Raw genomic sequence first — 15904 nt, forward strand, 5'->3', positions numbered from 1 at the left:
GTTCGGTACATTTTAAGCGTTTTTTGAGCGTGCACGATCTTTAACCGACAATTTCTTCCTTTTTATTGACGCAAACGCTTTATAAATGTATATTCCCGCAAAAAACACGCATGTGAAATTTTGATTTTTGGCTGAAATTTTTCCAAAGGTGAGAATCGATTAAAAAAAAAAGGAAAACTTCAATGCTTTTGCACAAAACACATGTAGAATGTATCATTCTGAAAAAAAATCATTCATTATTCGTTCGTACTCATTAGCTATTCGCTCACAAACTGTTTTTCATTTGTCAACGACGAATAATATTCTAACCCTTTCACGGAATCCATCGCGTGGCCAAATTGCTTTGTTTGCTCCTTAACAATGTAATAAATCAACTTTATCGTGGTGCGTCTCGCGGCGATCTGGAGACATTCAACGTATGTGCACATTTAGTCAGTGCACGTGGCCTTTACAGTTGGTTGCAAATTTTCCACATAGCAATATGGATTTTCCGTCAATGTTGGAAAAAAATTGTGGGGAGGAAAATTTTGGAGGAAAGTATTCAGTTAATATTTATAACTGGGGCATAAATAAATAATAATAAACTCTTGTTAAACGTTTAATTAAGTATTCCAAACACAGACATGTAAAAAGATTCAATTTTACAAGTACATGTATTATACGAATTATGCTATAGGGAAAATGGCCACGTTTATATGATGATTGCAGGTTTGAAAGTACGTATCCAAAACTCGACTACAATTAGATAATATTTTAAATGTCCGTTGACAGTAACCATTCGTTGTTAAGCGCTTGGCTTGAGGTAGCTCGAAGGGCAGGGTCTGGTTCTACTAGACTTGACAGAAAACTGGCAAAGGGAATGGCATCTAGCCGTTTCCATTTATATTTTTCTACTAACACGTCCTCAATCTTCCAGATTCTCAGATTATCAGCTGGTACGTCTTTTAAGTGCCCTAAAAAAGCAATCCATTCTGGACCAACCGTGTTATTGCATTTAAAAACCTCACCATTCGCAAAGTACTTTTTAAACTCGGTACCAGTCTCAGTAATATATTTTGGAATGCCTCCTAGTGTCTCCCAAATTAAGCAAAGATGATCAATATTTGCCGAATGTTCACTGGATCCTTTGGGACTGAACAGCATTTCTCCGGTAGCCAACTCAAATGCTAAACATCCAATGGACCATAAATCCGCTGGATAACTATAACCAGCTCCCAATATGACTTCCAGTGCTCGATATTGCCTGGTCTGAATTTCTGGTGAGAAATGATGATCCTGCAAGAGACTTGTTAGACTTTTAAGGCTTGGAATCGTTGTCACGTACCACCCAGCAAGCATTGCCCAGGTCGGCAATTTTTATTTCAATATTAGGACTAACCCACATGGGGGTGCTGAAATCTGTTTGACTATGACGTTCTCTGTAATTCGTCATTTCACTGAAGTACATGTTTCCTGGATACGAAGACGCTCTATGTTCGCCGAAACGGGGAATTATGTCCTCTTCTGAGTCGTGGAGGCTGCTTTCCTGTTTCGTCCAAAACTCTGAACTGACTACAGTATAATACGAATTAAGTTAACAAAAGCAGTACAACGGAAACTTGAAAATTCTACCATAAGAACGTGGCAAGTCCACTCCCATTTCCGAAAAGCGCTCCATTTGACCAATCAATTTTTTTATGTAGTTTTCGTCGACTTTTATTAAAATATTTTCAGGCTTTATATCCGTATGAATGATGTGGCATTCTTCGTGAAGGTACGTTAAGCCTCGTAGCACCTAAATTTCGATTATTAGCTGATAAAACAGGCTCTAATATCTGCAACTAATCGGTTACCTGGAAAATTATTCTACGAACAGCAGCCACTTGTATTCCCCGAAAGTCACTTTGCATAAGAAGATGTAGTAAGCTTGGTCCCATTATTTCTAAGGAAATTGCATTGTGCACCCCATTTTCGCTAATTAACTTGAACGTATCTACCATTTGGACTATGTTTTTATAGCCCACATGGTTAGGATTCACTGTTCGAGTTTCCTGGAGAAGCCGTATTTCATCATTTGCCACCGCCGTAAACATTGGGGCAGATTTACATATTTTTAACGCCACGTATTTAGGACCACTAAAAGAATCATTCTGTTGCATATTTTGTTTCAAAAATTGTATATTTTCTTACTGTAGAAAAGATCTTGATATAGTTTTAGATGGTACACTGTTGGATTTGAATGTCGCATTTTTCAATAGAGTTAAAAAGAGTAAAAAATATTTGGCACGATTTTTTAGAAAACCGCAAGTTGATTGAGATACTTGCTCAAGTGCATCTGTAGCTCACCAACTTTCTTTTGGGAGCTGGACGTGCGGGACATTTGAATAACCCTTTATTGTTTATTTTTTTTTTAAGTAAAAACTTACTTTTTATATGAATTTTTACATAACCATACAGTAGAGAAATGTCCCCAACCAAGTTTCCTGCATACTTTATACTGGTTTTTTAAGACATCGCCTGTATTGATGGGCATATAACCACCGGCCTCATACTCAGCTTCATCTTCTTGGCTTTCTCTGTTTTCAATGTATCTTAATTTCTTAATGTCATCTAAATCTAATAAACTTACGTCCTTGCTGGACGAACTGAAAAAAAAGTTGATTAACGATTACGTAAAACCTGCGATAAATAGATTGTTTTTTGTTATCAAGAGCTGTTTAAGGCACAAATTGTTCCAGGTAATATTTGACGAATAAATATTGCAGTCAATTCATTTTTGGATTTCAAGTGTTTAGGCAAATCTTAAAAGATGCATTTGAGATAAACAAAACTTACTATTTTGTATTGGGGCATGAAATCGTTTTTCTGGGAAACCAGAACAATCTCACTTCAACTATTGGGGGCTGTACAACTTCCTCTACTACTATTACGGGTGCTGTTATGATATTTTTGGAGACCGATTTAGATTTGTGTCTTTTATATAAGACATATAATATAAGTGGAATGACGGTGATAGAGAAATAGTACAATACTGAAAAAAGCACATTTGCTAAATTGTAAATGTCCGCATAAAGGGGCATCGTTCTATTTGCAGGACACAGAAAATAATTTTCCATTGCTTCCAGTCACCTTTCATAAAACTAGCACTAGTTCGGCGTAATTAATTATCCTTAAATTTGTTGAATGAGCACGCACTCCATGATTTGGCCATAATAATCTGTCGATTTCGAATCAAACCAATTTCTTATTGATTTATGTATCAATTTTTGCACAGTTCGCTTGTTCAGAACACGACACGTGAGGCATCGCGAAATAAACTAAGGATAAAAATAACTTGCCTTGGCACTATTCAGAAAATTGATAACTTTAGTATTTCTAAAATTGCTTTACATATTTATTTAGAGACCGCCAATCCCACCTGACCAGAACGTAATCTGCCTCTAACCGTTCTCACAAATGCTTTAAATTTCAAGTATTTTCATTAAGGTATTTTGACTGATGACGGTAATGCTCTTTCAGCAATTTCACTTTTGTCTATTCGTATGCTATCAATAGAACACTAATTAATTCAACAAGTTTGAAAGATTTCCGTTGTTTTGAAGCTGGAAGTGCGTTTTCAAGAGCTAATATCTCCAAGAAATTAACTCTAGTTTAATTGACGTGAAATTAAAACGCGTGTGAGCGTGTTTTTTAAATATAATCGATTGATTTCATTCAAAAACGTAATATATAATACTCACAGAGATGGACAGCCTCTTAGATACAGAGCGTCAGTTCTTGATCCGGGAGGTGACAATGAGATGGACTGAATATCAATATTTACGCTCAGCGGTTTTTTTCGAATAATTGGAATTTCATTTGGGGAACAAACGGCACTGGGCAGTGTAGCCGATGGAGGCGAATCGAATCGAAATTCGTCATAAGGCCATTTGTCATCATTTTCACTTTTTCTTCTTGTATGGTATCGAGGTTTATTGCTGGCCTCCAAAGCTCTATTTTGGGTAAAACATAGATCAATAGAACACTAATTAATTTATTGAGTATAAGCATAAACGACAGATGCCGTGTAAAACTGATTCAAATTCCAGAAACATATACCTTTGACTGTTGGCTCCAGTAACAAAATTGCAAAACTGATAAGTTCTAGTGAATGAACAAAAATTGATATTAGTTGGTATCGAATATTCTGTCGAGAAAGTCCTTGTGAGGAAAAACTAGCTTTAGGGTGGGTTCACAAGCTTGACTTTATATTAAGAAAAACTTACCTGAGAGGAGAGACTGTTTCGTAGGATATATTTTCTTGGGAGCTAGATTTTCTCCGGTAGCTATTGAACGAAAATGATTGTTTCTGCGAGAGTGTTGTCTTTGACGATAAGGAGTAGAGAATATCAAAGGAAGAATAAATTCCAGAAGTCCTGAGAGTTTTATGGGTCCCACCACTGTTTGTTTTTGTAAGTCGGCCGCCACTTTCATTAACAGTAGATTGGAGACCCGCCAATCTCTCTCGAGCCAGAATGGTGGAAGCTTTTTCAATAAAAAATCGTAGGATGGACTAGCACTTGGTGTTTCTAGAACATTTTTTTCTAGCGAATGAAACGTATGGTGCGGTACATCAGTCATAATGAATACAAAACGGAGATTGCCTGATATGTTAGAGTGCGCGACATTAATTTTTCTCGCCCTAGAATAACCCGTGTAGGGCAAATTATCTTATTGCTCATGCGTCACACTAAGGGTCGATATTCTGGATCCTTGGGATTTTATCAGATAAATCCAGTTTTACCTGATTTTCCTCTTATATGGTCGATTTTCACATACAACTCTGGAGTCAATTAATCAGTATTTTTTTCTGGAACCAGCAAATGTTTTCCAAATAAAATGTTTCCTTTCAAAGTCTGGTGATTCTTTGCAATGCTTCAAGCAAACCTCACTAAGCTGGAAGCGCAATTATTAATTCAAAGCAAATTTAAGGAAGGACCACTTCAATTTGAAGAATGAGAAAGTGAATTCTTGTTGACGAGTTAAATTATACATTCACAATTTAAATAATCCAAACTGAAAAATTGTAAAAATTTTGGTTTCACCGTTCCATAGTCCTCTCGTTATTCATAAAGGTTTTCCAGATTTTAAGGTTTTCGTGTTCAGGCTTTACAGAAAGCCGTGTTATTTGCAGTCGATTTGGGTATGAAGAGAGCCTGTACAGATGGCGCGTCGCCAAGCATTATTTTATCGGATTATTTCAAAATGTGGCGCAAAATGTGGCAAAATCTTAGCGGCTTTAGCGAACGCTGTGCTGTTTTGAAACCCATGGAAAATTCTTGATTCCTTGAAAAGCGAGTTTTGCTTCAAGGTTTAAGGTGCGTGCTACAACCGAAAAATTTGAAAATAGTCGATTTCTTTGGAGAATTAAATGATATTTAAAACAAAACAGATTGTTTGTATTTGAACTGTTAGCAAACACCTAAACATCTGCATGAGTAGGACCAGAAACCAGGTGCAAGTTTTGCTGCGGATTCATATGGGCGTTGGAAGCGAAGGGGACCCAATATGCAGATATAGAAAAAAATGTGTTTCCATTCGTTTCCGTTGTATTTAATCAGTTTGGTCACGAAGATAATTATTTTTCTATAGGGGTAGAGAAGCCGTAAAAGATTTGAACGCTTTCGCCACTTTGATTCATTGACCTTTCAAATGATTTAAATGCACATAATTGGAGTGCATCGAGTGTTTTTGGTAAGAAAATGAATGTTGCAAATATGCCACCCCGAATCTGTAAAACGCTGCTGAACGAAATTGAACTGGAAATTTGTGCCATATTTGTGATATCGAAAAACGATAAATATGTGGTCGATAGCATTGCTTTTCGATGAAAGGTCTGAAATAGTTGTGTTCAAGTGAGCATTGATCGTTTTTGGTGTGAGATAATTAAGACATCCTGCTCACTGCTAGTAAGGTAAATACGGTGCAAAAGAATATTTAGGAAAAAGTTGTTCTCACCAGAGCAGCGAGCCGCAGATTTCCTTTGTTTGGCCGACGTGCATACTTCGAAGGCTCTGCGATCATGCCGTAATGGTCGTAACTCAAACAGGGTGGTAAAAAGGGTCCGATAAAAGGAGGAATAGTATATTGTAGTGACGCAAAAGCCCTGTGGCGCAGCACGAGGGTTCATGAAGGACGCGCGCAGAAAACCACCTGGCGTCGTTCGTTCCCCCATTCAATCCAGTATCGACCGACTGCCAAGTTACAATTTCACCACGGATTCATACTAATCGAAACCGAAGACCAATAACTAAATATCGGGTACGAGTGCGGGGGTTCCCAATCGAAGGGAGCATGCGATTTCGCATACAGGCAGCGGAACCAAAAAGCCGCTAAAGGACACTTTGAGTCTTTAAGGAGGATGCGATGGTTTCGTTCGAGGATTGGTCGGCGCCGTCGTAAATACGGAGAATATAATATACCGGGATATTGCTGTTTTTGCAGTGTCAGTTGGTGTTCGACCCATTCGGAAGGAAATTCGAGAGCAAGTTCATTTCCGCGCGGGGACGTTGTTATGAACGTCCGAAGTTTTCCGGATGGTAAGCGGTGTCGACATCACTAAAAGCGCCGGGCGACCCATCAAATTAATTATGATGGAAAATATTGGAAAGATAATCGAACAGCAGTCACTATCTGAGCAAACGGTCGATTCCTCAAATGGCACAGCGCATACGCACGCAGTCATAACAGGAGGAGGCATGGAAACGCGGGTTGTGACGACGATGAGGGTGCTGTCACGCGCCGTGGTCGAGCGTCGTGTTGTTAAACAGGAAGAAGCCGATGGCCCTCTCTCCGTTATCGTGCAACCCCAAGAGGAATCGAGGGAGTCCGAACTCCTCAGTCCAAAATTGTCACCCAGTTCGGTCATGATAGATTCGAATGAGTACCGAAACTTGAACCCGGAACCGACTTACCAAACCCTTACCACAGTGAACGGCAGGATGTCTCCCGCCGGCTACAGTCCCAGTTCCTCCTATGCCACTCTTACCCCTTTGCAACCCTTGCCGCCCATCTCCACCGTATCCGATAAGTTTGCTTATGGCCATGCCAGTAATGTTACAGGCTCCTTCACCGTTATGCAAAATAACACCATTCAGGGCATTGTGGGACTCAATGCAAGTACACCTTATACCATGAACAACATGGAAATGACACCTCCACACAACTATTCTTCGCCAAGCATGGGGATGCAACAACAATCTAGTCCAATTAGTCCCCAAAGTGCGTATAGCCAGAATGGACTACCTTCACCTCAAAAAAGTATGTCCCCGCAGGGTTACGATTCTCCGTATGGTGCCAGACAAGGTGAACTTGTGAGTCGAACTTTGAACAGTCCTCAACTCAGCCCTCCCGGCTCGGGTTCCTTAAATTCGCCGGAAGGTACTTTAGTGACAAGTTTTAGTGGACAAACGACTTTAAATGGTCTTGGATTACAAAACCATCCTCCTACGTTAGTGCAAATTTCGGCTCCGCAACGCGACTGTTCTCCCTCACCTCCAGTGGTTACATTGCAACAAACACCTCCAGGTAATCAGCATCAGCAGCCTATTCAAATAAAAAATGGCAGTCCTGGATCCTTGAATGTTCCCACAATAGCCAGCGATGTCGAGGAAATCAACACAAAAGAACTGGCCCAGCGAATCAGTGCCGAGCTGAAACGATACAGCATTCCTCAGGCCATTTTTGCCCAAAGAGTTTTATGCAGATCACAGGGTACTCTTTCTGACCTCCTACGGAACCCCAAGCCCTGGTCAAAATTAAAATCTGGCAGGGAGACGTTTCGCAGAATGTGGAAGTGGCTTCAAGAACCGGAGTTTCAGCGAATGTCCGCACTCAGATTAGCTGGTAGGTAATGTACAATGTTTATCAACATTTACTGGCAACAACTCAATTGCACATATTCATCACCTAACTTAATCCGTATTTACTACACTCACACATGCTTCATTTATTTCAACAGTCTCATAGTCCATCAGCGCAATTATGCGTAATTTTCGCCAGCTTTTCCGCTTCATTTCATCAAACTCCCGCCTAACTAGTTTTCTTTATCAAATTATCTGCAGAACTTTCTAGTCTAAATTGGCACATATTCGACGTTCATAAACTTGCCCTGCATAGTTTTTTTGCTTCTTCCACTAATTATTTGATTCTATAAAATTAGAGAATTGTTTTTATAGTTTTTAGAAAATGAAATTCAGAAAACATTTTCAACTGCTTGAGAAATTTATCCGATATAGATTATTTAGCAAAAATGTATTTTCGCCCACCAATTTTTGGTTCAGCCACCTGACTGCCACTTGCCCCAGTGCACCTTGACCTTTCGCCCTTATAAAGTTCTTTATAACATTGAAAAATACATAAAGATCCTCAACATGAGCGCTTAATAAAACGGGTGCCTGGAATTGATCAATTAAAAAAAAAACTTGGTGCTTCAATGTGACTAAAAAGCCACTATGGGTATATAATATCGTAAAATATTTAACCGAGGATATTTTTGGTAATCATCAGAATCACCCTTTACGTGACAAAGATTACAATAGATAATGTCTAGTTTAATCATTGAACAAATTAATGTAGCACGTGCGGGTGATAAAGGTACGCAGGTGGGAGTCCGTGACCCCAACGTCACACATGGTCTGATGAGTACTATGGGCAGTACCCTAAATTTAAAAAAAATATATGGATTCCGAACAGCTGCTCCTTGAAATCGGCAGGGGTCAAACCTGAAACTGCCAAATAAACCGTGATATGTACGCTTTCATTCCCTTTTATTTAAAGTTTAGGAAGTGTTGAGCAAACATTCTTTTAGGTCCCGTTTTAAAAAATGGGACCGATAAAACGCTTAAATAGATAAATGCGGGAGAAAAAAACTACGACCTGAATAACAGGAACACTATACAGTCAACTCTATGCGACAAAATATGTTCCCCTTCCCACTCAAAACAACCACAATTTATTCTTTATAGCACGAGCTTTCAAAAGCTGTCCATTTCGTGTGAAGGTGAATCATCCCACAGCTATCGATTTTTCCGTACCTCTGTATTCAGCTACGAACGCAATGTTGCCAAGAGGTATATAAGAAAAGCGCCCCATTTATGATTTACCCGATTTTCCCGGAAGAAACAACCCCATTTCCTCAAATCCTCAATCAAAAATGTTTGTAAAATGCCATTTTGTTCACTTTTCGGTTGCTATGGCGCATAAGACATACGATAGCAGCTAAATACAATGTACATTGTGAGCTTGTTTCGTCCCCTCGCAATAATATATTTGGGTTACAACGCTAAGAACGAGTTCCAACCCCCTTTATTGTATATAAACCGGCAAGTTTCGCTATTAGTCAATTTAAAACGAAATGTTTCTCAAGGTTATTCTATTTCATTATTTGCTTAGCTTCTTATCTCTACCACCATTTAATTAATACCAATGGTTCAGAAACCAAATTTCTAATGACTAGAATCTTTCCTTTGTTATGTTTAGTACGGTTTCGTTTAAGGTAGCAACTATCACATCAGCTTAGAGCGACATTAAAGCTCTAAATAAAATATTATGTGTAACGTTACTTCCACCACTTGAAGAGTTATACACTGGAAAATTCTTTGTTCCAGTCGAACTTTTGAGCGCTATTCATGTGGAATTAAAATCAAATATGGAAGTTAACGAACAAAGGCATATAGACTTACAAAAAAGCTGCGAAACCAAGCTAATGGCTTTATTCATTATTTTTTTTCAGACTTTAGCCAAAATCAAGAATTTTTATATAGCCATGAATATATTTTATATACTCGTATAAATATATTTAATTTTTTTTATGTTGTTGACTACTCTCTTGTTTCATTGCAGACTGCCAGACGCGCAATGTAAACGTGAGGGCAGTCAACAGCAAACGAAGGAAATCATCACCAACTTCATGCTTGTGAGTTCTATTTGTCACTTGATGTTAAAGATATTTGCATGTTTGTCATAAAATGCATATTATTTAAATTATTTTTATTTGTTACATGCGAAAGAACATAAATCGGAATATCTGTTTCATATTATTTGGCATATAGAGCTTACATGCATGACAACAGCTTTATTTTCTATTGCAGTGTTGTTATGCACAATTCCCGATGGTTATTTAAATGTATTTGTGTGTCTGGCATAATGATAATGTTGAAAAAATGCTACACATGGAATGATATGTACGAACGTGTACATCGAAAGCCCATATGATTGTATACTCTATTTTTATTGAAAATGATGGCTGCGAATCCTTTCTGTATTAATTTATGTAAAAAGGCCACTTATTCTGTTTAGTTTATATGCAATTTTTTGTTTCAGCTGCGCAGATACCCCAACGAGGCAGTAAGTAATTATTCACTTTTCTAGTTCCAGAGTTTGCAATTGTTCTTTCAATCGAATTAACTGCATCGAGAGTTTTGAAAATTATCAATGAATTGCAAATAAAATCGGCAAAGCGACTGACTAATTTGAATAATAAAAAATCACGTAGAGGTTTTCTGTGGCGTTATGAAGTTGCTTTGGGTTCGAACCAGTTTCCAGATTTCGGAAAACGTGCATATTTTCATTTTGTCTTTCACTTCTGATGAAACAGGTTGCAAACGGAAAGAGGATACTACGGGGAATACAGAGCAGATGCCTACCCCCAAGAAACCTCGATTGGTTTTTACAGACCTCCAGAGGCGTACTCTTCAGGCTATTTTTAAGGTAAGTCCACTGGTATATCAAGTTATGAATTTAGAGTTAAAACTTTGGCTGAATTATGGAATAGATGTATCTGGAATAATATTGGGAACATCTAGCTAGAGAAAATTGCATAATTTCATGGCAATTTCCAGGAAACTAGGGCTGGATGTATTTAATATTTTATTTGGCACATCTAGAGCACAGCCATATTCATAATTTAGTTATTTTATACCGGTTGCTTAGTCATTTTGTTGCCACATCCCCATTTAACACTGGGAAAGTCTCATAAATTATTCAGACTTTCCCACAAAGACCTCAAGCGAAATTATGATTTACAATTGATATTTCAGCTTTTGTTTGTTTGTGAGTCGTTCTTGCAGAAATGAATTAGAAACCCAACATTTAATGAAATAATAACATTCAAGTAACTGATAGGGCATGCCGAAAAACAAATGCATATCCTTCAACTTGTTTACACAATCAGTTCTGAGGACTGAGCAGACATACATTTACCTACTTAGCGTTTATTGCTTGGTTGACATACAGCGCCAACTCTCGGGCAACTCTGAATAAAGAATATTGATTTTCTTCATTCAATTTTCATTTTGTAGCCTTATTACTTTCAGCAAATAACCAAAGTGCGCCTTTGAATAATATTTTTTTTGTTGCCAAAAATCGCATTGCTGCTGTAAGCCGTTCATGAGGTGACATTGGTCTGTTCAACAATATTTGGGGTAACCAAAGCGAAAATTCTTAGAACTTTTCCTTTGTCATCAGAAAATAGCTCTATCAGACTCCTGATAGAGCTATTTTCCTCCTCCATCGAAATTATTTGAGCCAATTAATATGGAAGTGCTGTTTCCGCTTTAGTAACCAGTTTTTACCCCAATGGGGTTCTGTTGTAAAAATTTGCGGTTCGCAAAAAAACCTGCTTGAACATTGTCCACGTATTACGCTTTCATGTTGAAACGTGCAGGTCGCACGAACGAACAGAACTTGCACTGTACTTTTTGTACTGTTTGGGGATCAAATCCGTGGAAAAATTCGGTGCTGATTCTTCTCAATTGTATTTCAGGAAACAAAGAGGCCGTCAAAGGAAATGCAGGTGACGATTGCACGACAGTTGGGTCTGGAACCAACCACAGTTGGAAATTTCTTCATGAACGCTCGGAGGCGATCAATGGATAAATGGAAAGACGAAGATCCAAAGTCAGCAGCTGCAATGATGCATCAAATGTCCCCAGGAATGGACACTGATGACTTAGATCATGATGGGGACATGGACAATGATATGGACGATCAAGAGGATGTCTTGTGACATGCATTCAGAGATCGTCATTTACTACTGCTGTGACACTGAATATTTTGTGAAGCGCCATATTGTAGAGTTAGCTGTGTAGGTTCACCAAATAATAATTGTGTATTTGACTTATTCAATGGTTTAAATCAAATTTTTCACATCAAATTTCATATAATTTTGCGCATTTGCCCCCCAGTATTATGACAATCTTTTGTAACTTTTCTTATTGCGAAAATCATAACTTCTAATGTCTAATTTAGAGTTTTCCAAACTGTGTACCGCGGAACTTCGTGAACACGCGCGTTGTTCGTTGAACGTGAACTAGTGTTCCTTGTGACCTTCTTTTAGATGTTAAAATAACGTGGAAGAACGTTATACTCATAAAAAATGTTGAACGTCTTTTTTTGGAGTTGAGTTGAGTAGAAATCAACTTTATTTTAACACATAAAAAATCGTCAGTTTGCAAAGTGTTCCATTATCGAACAAGTTTGGGAAACACTCGTCTAATTCAATTCGCTTCTAGTCGCACTAATCGACTAGAACCTCCTTATTAAAAATCAATCAAAGTCACATGTGCGTTTGAACCTAGTCAGAACAAGTTTACAGAAAAAACAATTTGGTTTTTCGAAAAAATGAACACCGTTCACTTGTGATTTGTAGTGAAATCATGTTTAGTTTACAACATTTTCAACAACAGTCCATTTTATACAGTCCGGAATAATTTCTGCCATATTTTCTAAGTCAATATTTTTATACGTGTATATTACTTTTACTTGTTTAACAAGTTCCTTTGAATTATTTATTTATTTATTTATTGTACAGATATGATTTGTTTTATTTGATGAAGTCGGAATCACCTCAGTACGAAATTTCGGCTTTAATATTAGGGGCCTTGTGATATAACGACTTTTACTATTTAGTTTTTTTTAACTTATTATTTTTGTGATATTTATTTCGAAAATTTTTAATTTTTTCCTTATTTTGATGCAAAAACTACTTTGTGGATCAAATGATATCATTATACGTGATAAACTGAATTTTTGGCGAGTCAAATTAGAATTTTTTTGTTTGGTTGTAATTTCTGCATTATTTATAGAATTATTTTGATTGAATTACTTAGTTTAGCATAGGATTTTTACATTCCAAGCTTATTTAAAATTTAGCTGTTTTTGATACAAACACATCTGTTAGATTATGAATTAGCTGTAAATAATTATTTTTTGTTGATTTTGTCGGACCTTGGTGTAAAGTGTAATAACTTATAATTTTTAGATAGGTAGTGATTAAACTTGATCTGAATAGTACCACTTCAATAAATTCTGACTCGATTCGTTTATGATTAATTTTTGATTTTAATTTCGATCTGTGATGAAACTTTAGACATAACAGCGGATCAGTCAAAAATGCTACATAAAACTGTATACTTTGGTTGTATATCAATTGTAATTGTATATCAATATCGCTATATTTTGGTAACAAAACTAAAAACTATATTTTAGCACAAATGAAATCCTCTGTAGGGAATACAGATGCAGATGAATAATAATGTACAAATTAACTTATGCGTTATGTATCGGCGACAGATAGAGCGAATCTTTGCCATAACAAACAGCAAATTTCTCAATAAGCATTTGTAAATGCAATTGTACAAGAATTGTAAGTAAATAGGAAATCAAGATGCAACCCAGACACAACCAAGCGATTCACTTTTAATTTGCTTATTCGGCCAGTTACTTTTGCAAACTGTGACCTCTGAATTCAATTCGCCTTTAAGTCACTTCAATTCTTAAATTAAATTTAGATTAGCAGTGATCTTATTATTGTGTTAAATACGTGACAGTGATAGGACATTATATAGAACTGTTAAAAATCTTTGTACATAATCGACAACAAAAATATTTATATAATAACTAGTATTGTTGGGAACACTTTTTGCTATGAAATGTTGTAATTTATTCTTACTTCTAGGAAATTATCTGCCTTTCAGTTTTTACAATGGATAGAATTACTAAATCTACTGCTACTGGATTATTTGGTTAAACGTGGTGATTGGCTAATGCTTGTACAACGTCAAACGGAGGCTCATCCTACCTAAGGTTGCTCTGTTTCAGTTAGAGCGCATTTTCAAATCCGAATTCCTATATATTTTATTACGAGAAGCAATCATTCCTTTATTGAATCATCAAGCTTAATTTTTACAAGTTCCATATATTTAAGCAATCTTACATAGCGATGTTCAGCTGGTATTACCTTGTACAGCCATTTCACAAACACCTTGCTTACTTTTGTACTTCTCATTTGAATGTTGTGGCAAAAGAAAGCTAAAATCACGACCTTAATGTATTCATTTTACACATGTGTAGATCTGGTCATGGACTAATTTTACTGCAAAGAGCCATAATCAATCCACGTAAAATAATCCTGTGGATTTTACGTAAGTACCATCCAACCATCCTACTTGTTTTAGAATGTTTTCTTAAAAGTTTTGGTTCGGGTTTAATTAGATCGGATTCATAGAATTCGCTTCATTATCAACGTGGAAGCTTGTGGTCTTTTCTAGTACATATTTACCGAAGCAAATTTCTGTTTTTTTCAATTATTGATACTTTGATGAGTTATTAGTCTATTTTAACTCAAATGTTTTCTATAAAGACATATTGATTCTGTACTTGTAGAATTTGTATAAATCGACAAGGAAATAGGAAATTTGTTTCGAATACACAATGATTCTAGTCTTGTTTCGACAATTTTAGTGAAGAACTTTATAATACTCGTTAGCAGTTTATTGACAATGGTTTCACTAGCGGCTACGGTAAAGATCATTTATTGTAAATCCAGCACAGTGTCATAACATCTTTTTTATCTTTAATAATAGACACTACCATGGCTTGTAAATAAGACAGTCGTTGACGGTTTTGATAATAAATTTTGAATTGTGTCTAAGAATGCTTTATACGATTTTTGCACCTGCACTTTTTTACTTGATTAAATCAAAGTTACTTCACTTGAAAAAACGCCGGTTTGAAGGTAACGTTCAAGTCATTGTTTCATCAACGGTTTACCGAACAATATGTAATTTTAATTTTAGTGCAATAGAAATCGTGTAAAAATGGCAATACCATATCCATTTCCCAGTGTAGAGTGGCATCACAAATCTACACACATTAATTATGTAGAAGTATAGGTTGATTAAAGAACTAATTGAGAATAGTTTTGCGTTTCAATTTGCCTTGGTAACTTTTTGTAAAAGGAAGGTTCGCAGGTTCAAATAGGAATATGCCAGTGATTTACCCTCGAGTTTCATGGAGTTATTGAAACTTTAGTCTTGTACTGTAACCAGTACTTTTCAAACTTGGGATTTTGTATTAATTTAGAAAAGCTGGTTAAATTAGAAATATATGTGAGATATTTGATTGGCTAAATGGGTAGGTTTTGGAGCACGTCATTGGTAAGCCCTCACAGAACCAATTAAAAAACGGCTCAAAACGGGGTTTATAGGGGCTAAAAACCTGTACATTTTCCACGTATTGATGACTGATTAATCACTCAACAAACTATTTCGAAATTTAGTTTTCCTGCTCGGATGTTCCATAAAATTAATCTCAAGAGGCAAAATCGATTAGGCTCGGCGTATTCGCCTACAAGCAGGATAGGAGGTTCAGAATCAGAATGGTGCATGAATTCTCACTCGGCTTTAAGCATTTTTCCTTCGGCATTAACAAGCGCTGATGGTTTCAGCCGTTTTATGATTCAGAAATCCCGCTTTATATGAGAATTGCTTCAACCGGCAAAATAATCACTGTGCTGCAAGTGAAACCCGTACAACTTCAACCTATATTGGTATTAAAAATGTCCAAATTTAGGTTTTTCATCATTCAGGGGACCCATGGGAAATTA

General features: G+C 36.8%; 2 protein-coding genes across 3 annotated transcripts; one reads left to right on the forward strand and one right to left on the reverse strand.

The window, feature by feature from the left end:
* Positions 1 to 584: 584 nt before the first annotated feature.
* LOC109541138 (SRSF protein kinase 3) lies at positions 585 to 4531 on the reverse strand. The gene is made up of 9 exons (XM_019909896.2): positions 4245 to 4531; positions 4078 to 4122; positions 3720 to 3971; positions 2406 to 2624; positions 1833 to 2115; positions 1612 to 1774; positions 1325 to 1551; positions 1008 to 1275; positions 585 to 953 (listed from the first exon to the last, which is right to left on the reverse strand). The coding sequence occupies exons 4-9, from the start codon at positions 2510 to 2512 to the stop codon at positions 754 to 756; spliced, it is 1248 nt and encodes a 415-aa protein (XP_019765455.2). The 5' UTR covers positions 2513 to 2624; positions 3720 to 3971; positions 4078 to 4122; positions 4245 to 4531; the 3' UTR covers positions 585 to 753.
* A 1251-nt stretch (positions 4532 to 5782) lies between these two features.
* On the forward strand, positions 5783 to 15217 carry LOC109541137 (hepatocyte nuclear factor 6). 2 transcript variants are annotated; one of them, XM_019909895.2, is made up of 5 exons: positions 5783 to 7545; positions 7615 to 7863; positions 10342 to 10365; positions 10616 to 10728; positions 11783 to 15217. In XM_019909895.2, the coding sequence occupies exons 1-5, from the start codon at positions 6555 to 6557 to the stop codon at positions 12023 to 12025; spliced, it is 1620 nt and encodes a 539-aa protein (XP_019765454.1). In that variant the 5' UTR covers positions 5783 to 6554; the 3' UTR covers positions 12026 to 15217. The 2 variants fall into 2 exon arrangements, with proteins under 2 accessions (XP_019765454.1, XP_019765453.1); XM_019909894.2 differs by having other exon boundaries at positions 5783 to 7863.
* Positions 15218 to 15904: the final 687 nt, after the last annotated feature.

Source organism: Dendroctonus ponderosae, unplaced genomic scaffold, assembly GCF_020466585.1.
Source record: "Dendroctonus ponderosae isolate FM_Combo_2020 unplaced genomic scaffold, Dpon_F_20191213v2 Dpon_F_20191213_457, whole genome shotgun sequence".
Taxonomy (NCBI): Eukaryota; Metazoa; Arthropoda; class Insecta; order Coleoptera; family Curculionidae; genus Dendroctonus; species Dendroctonus ponderosae.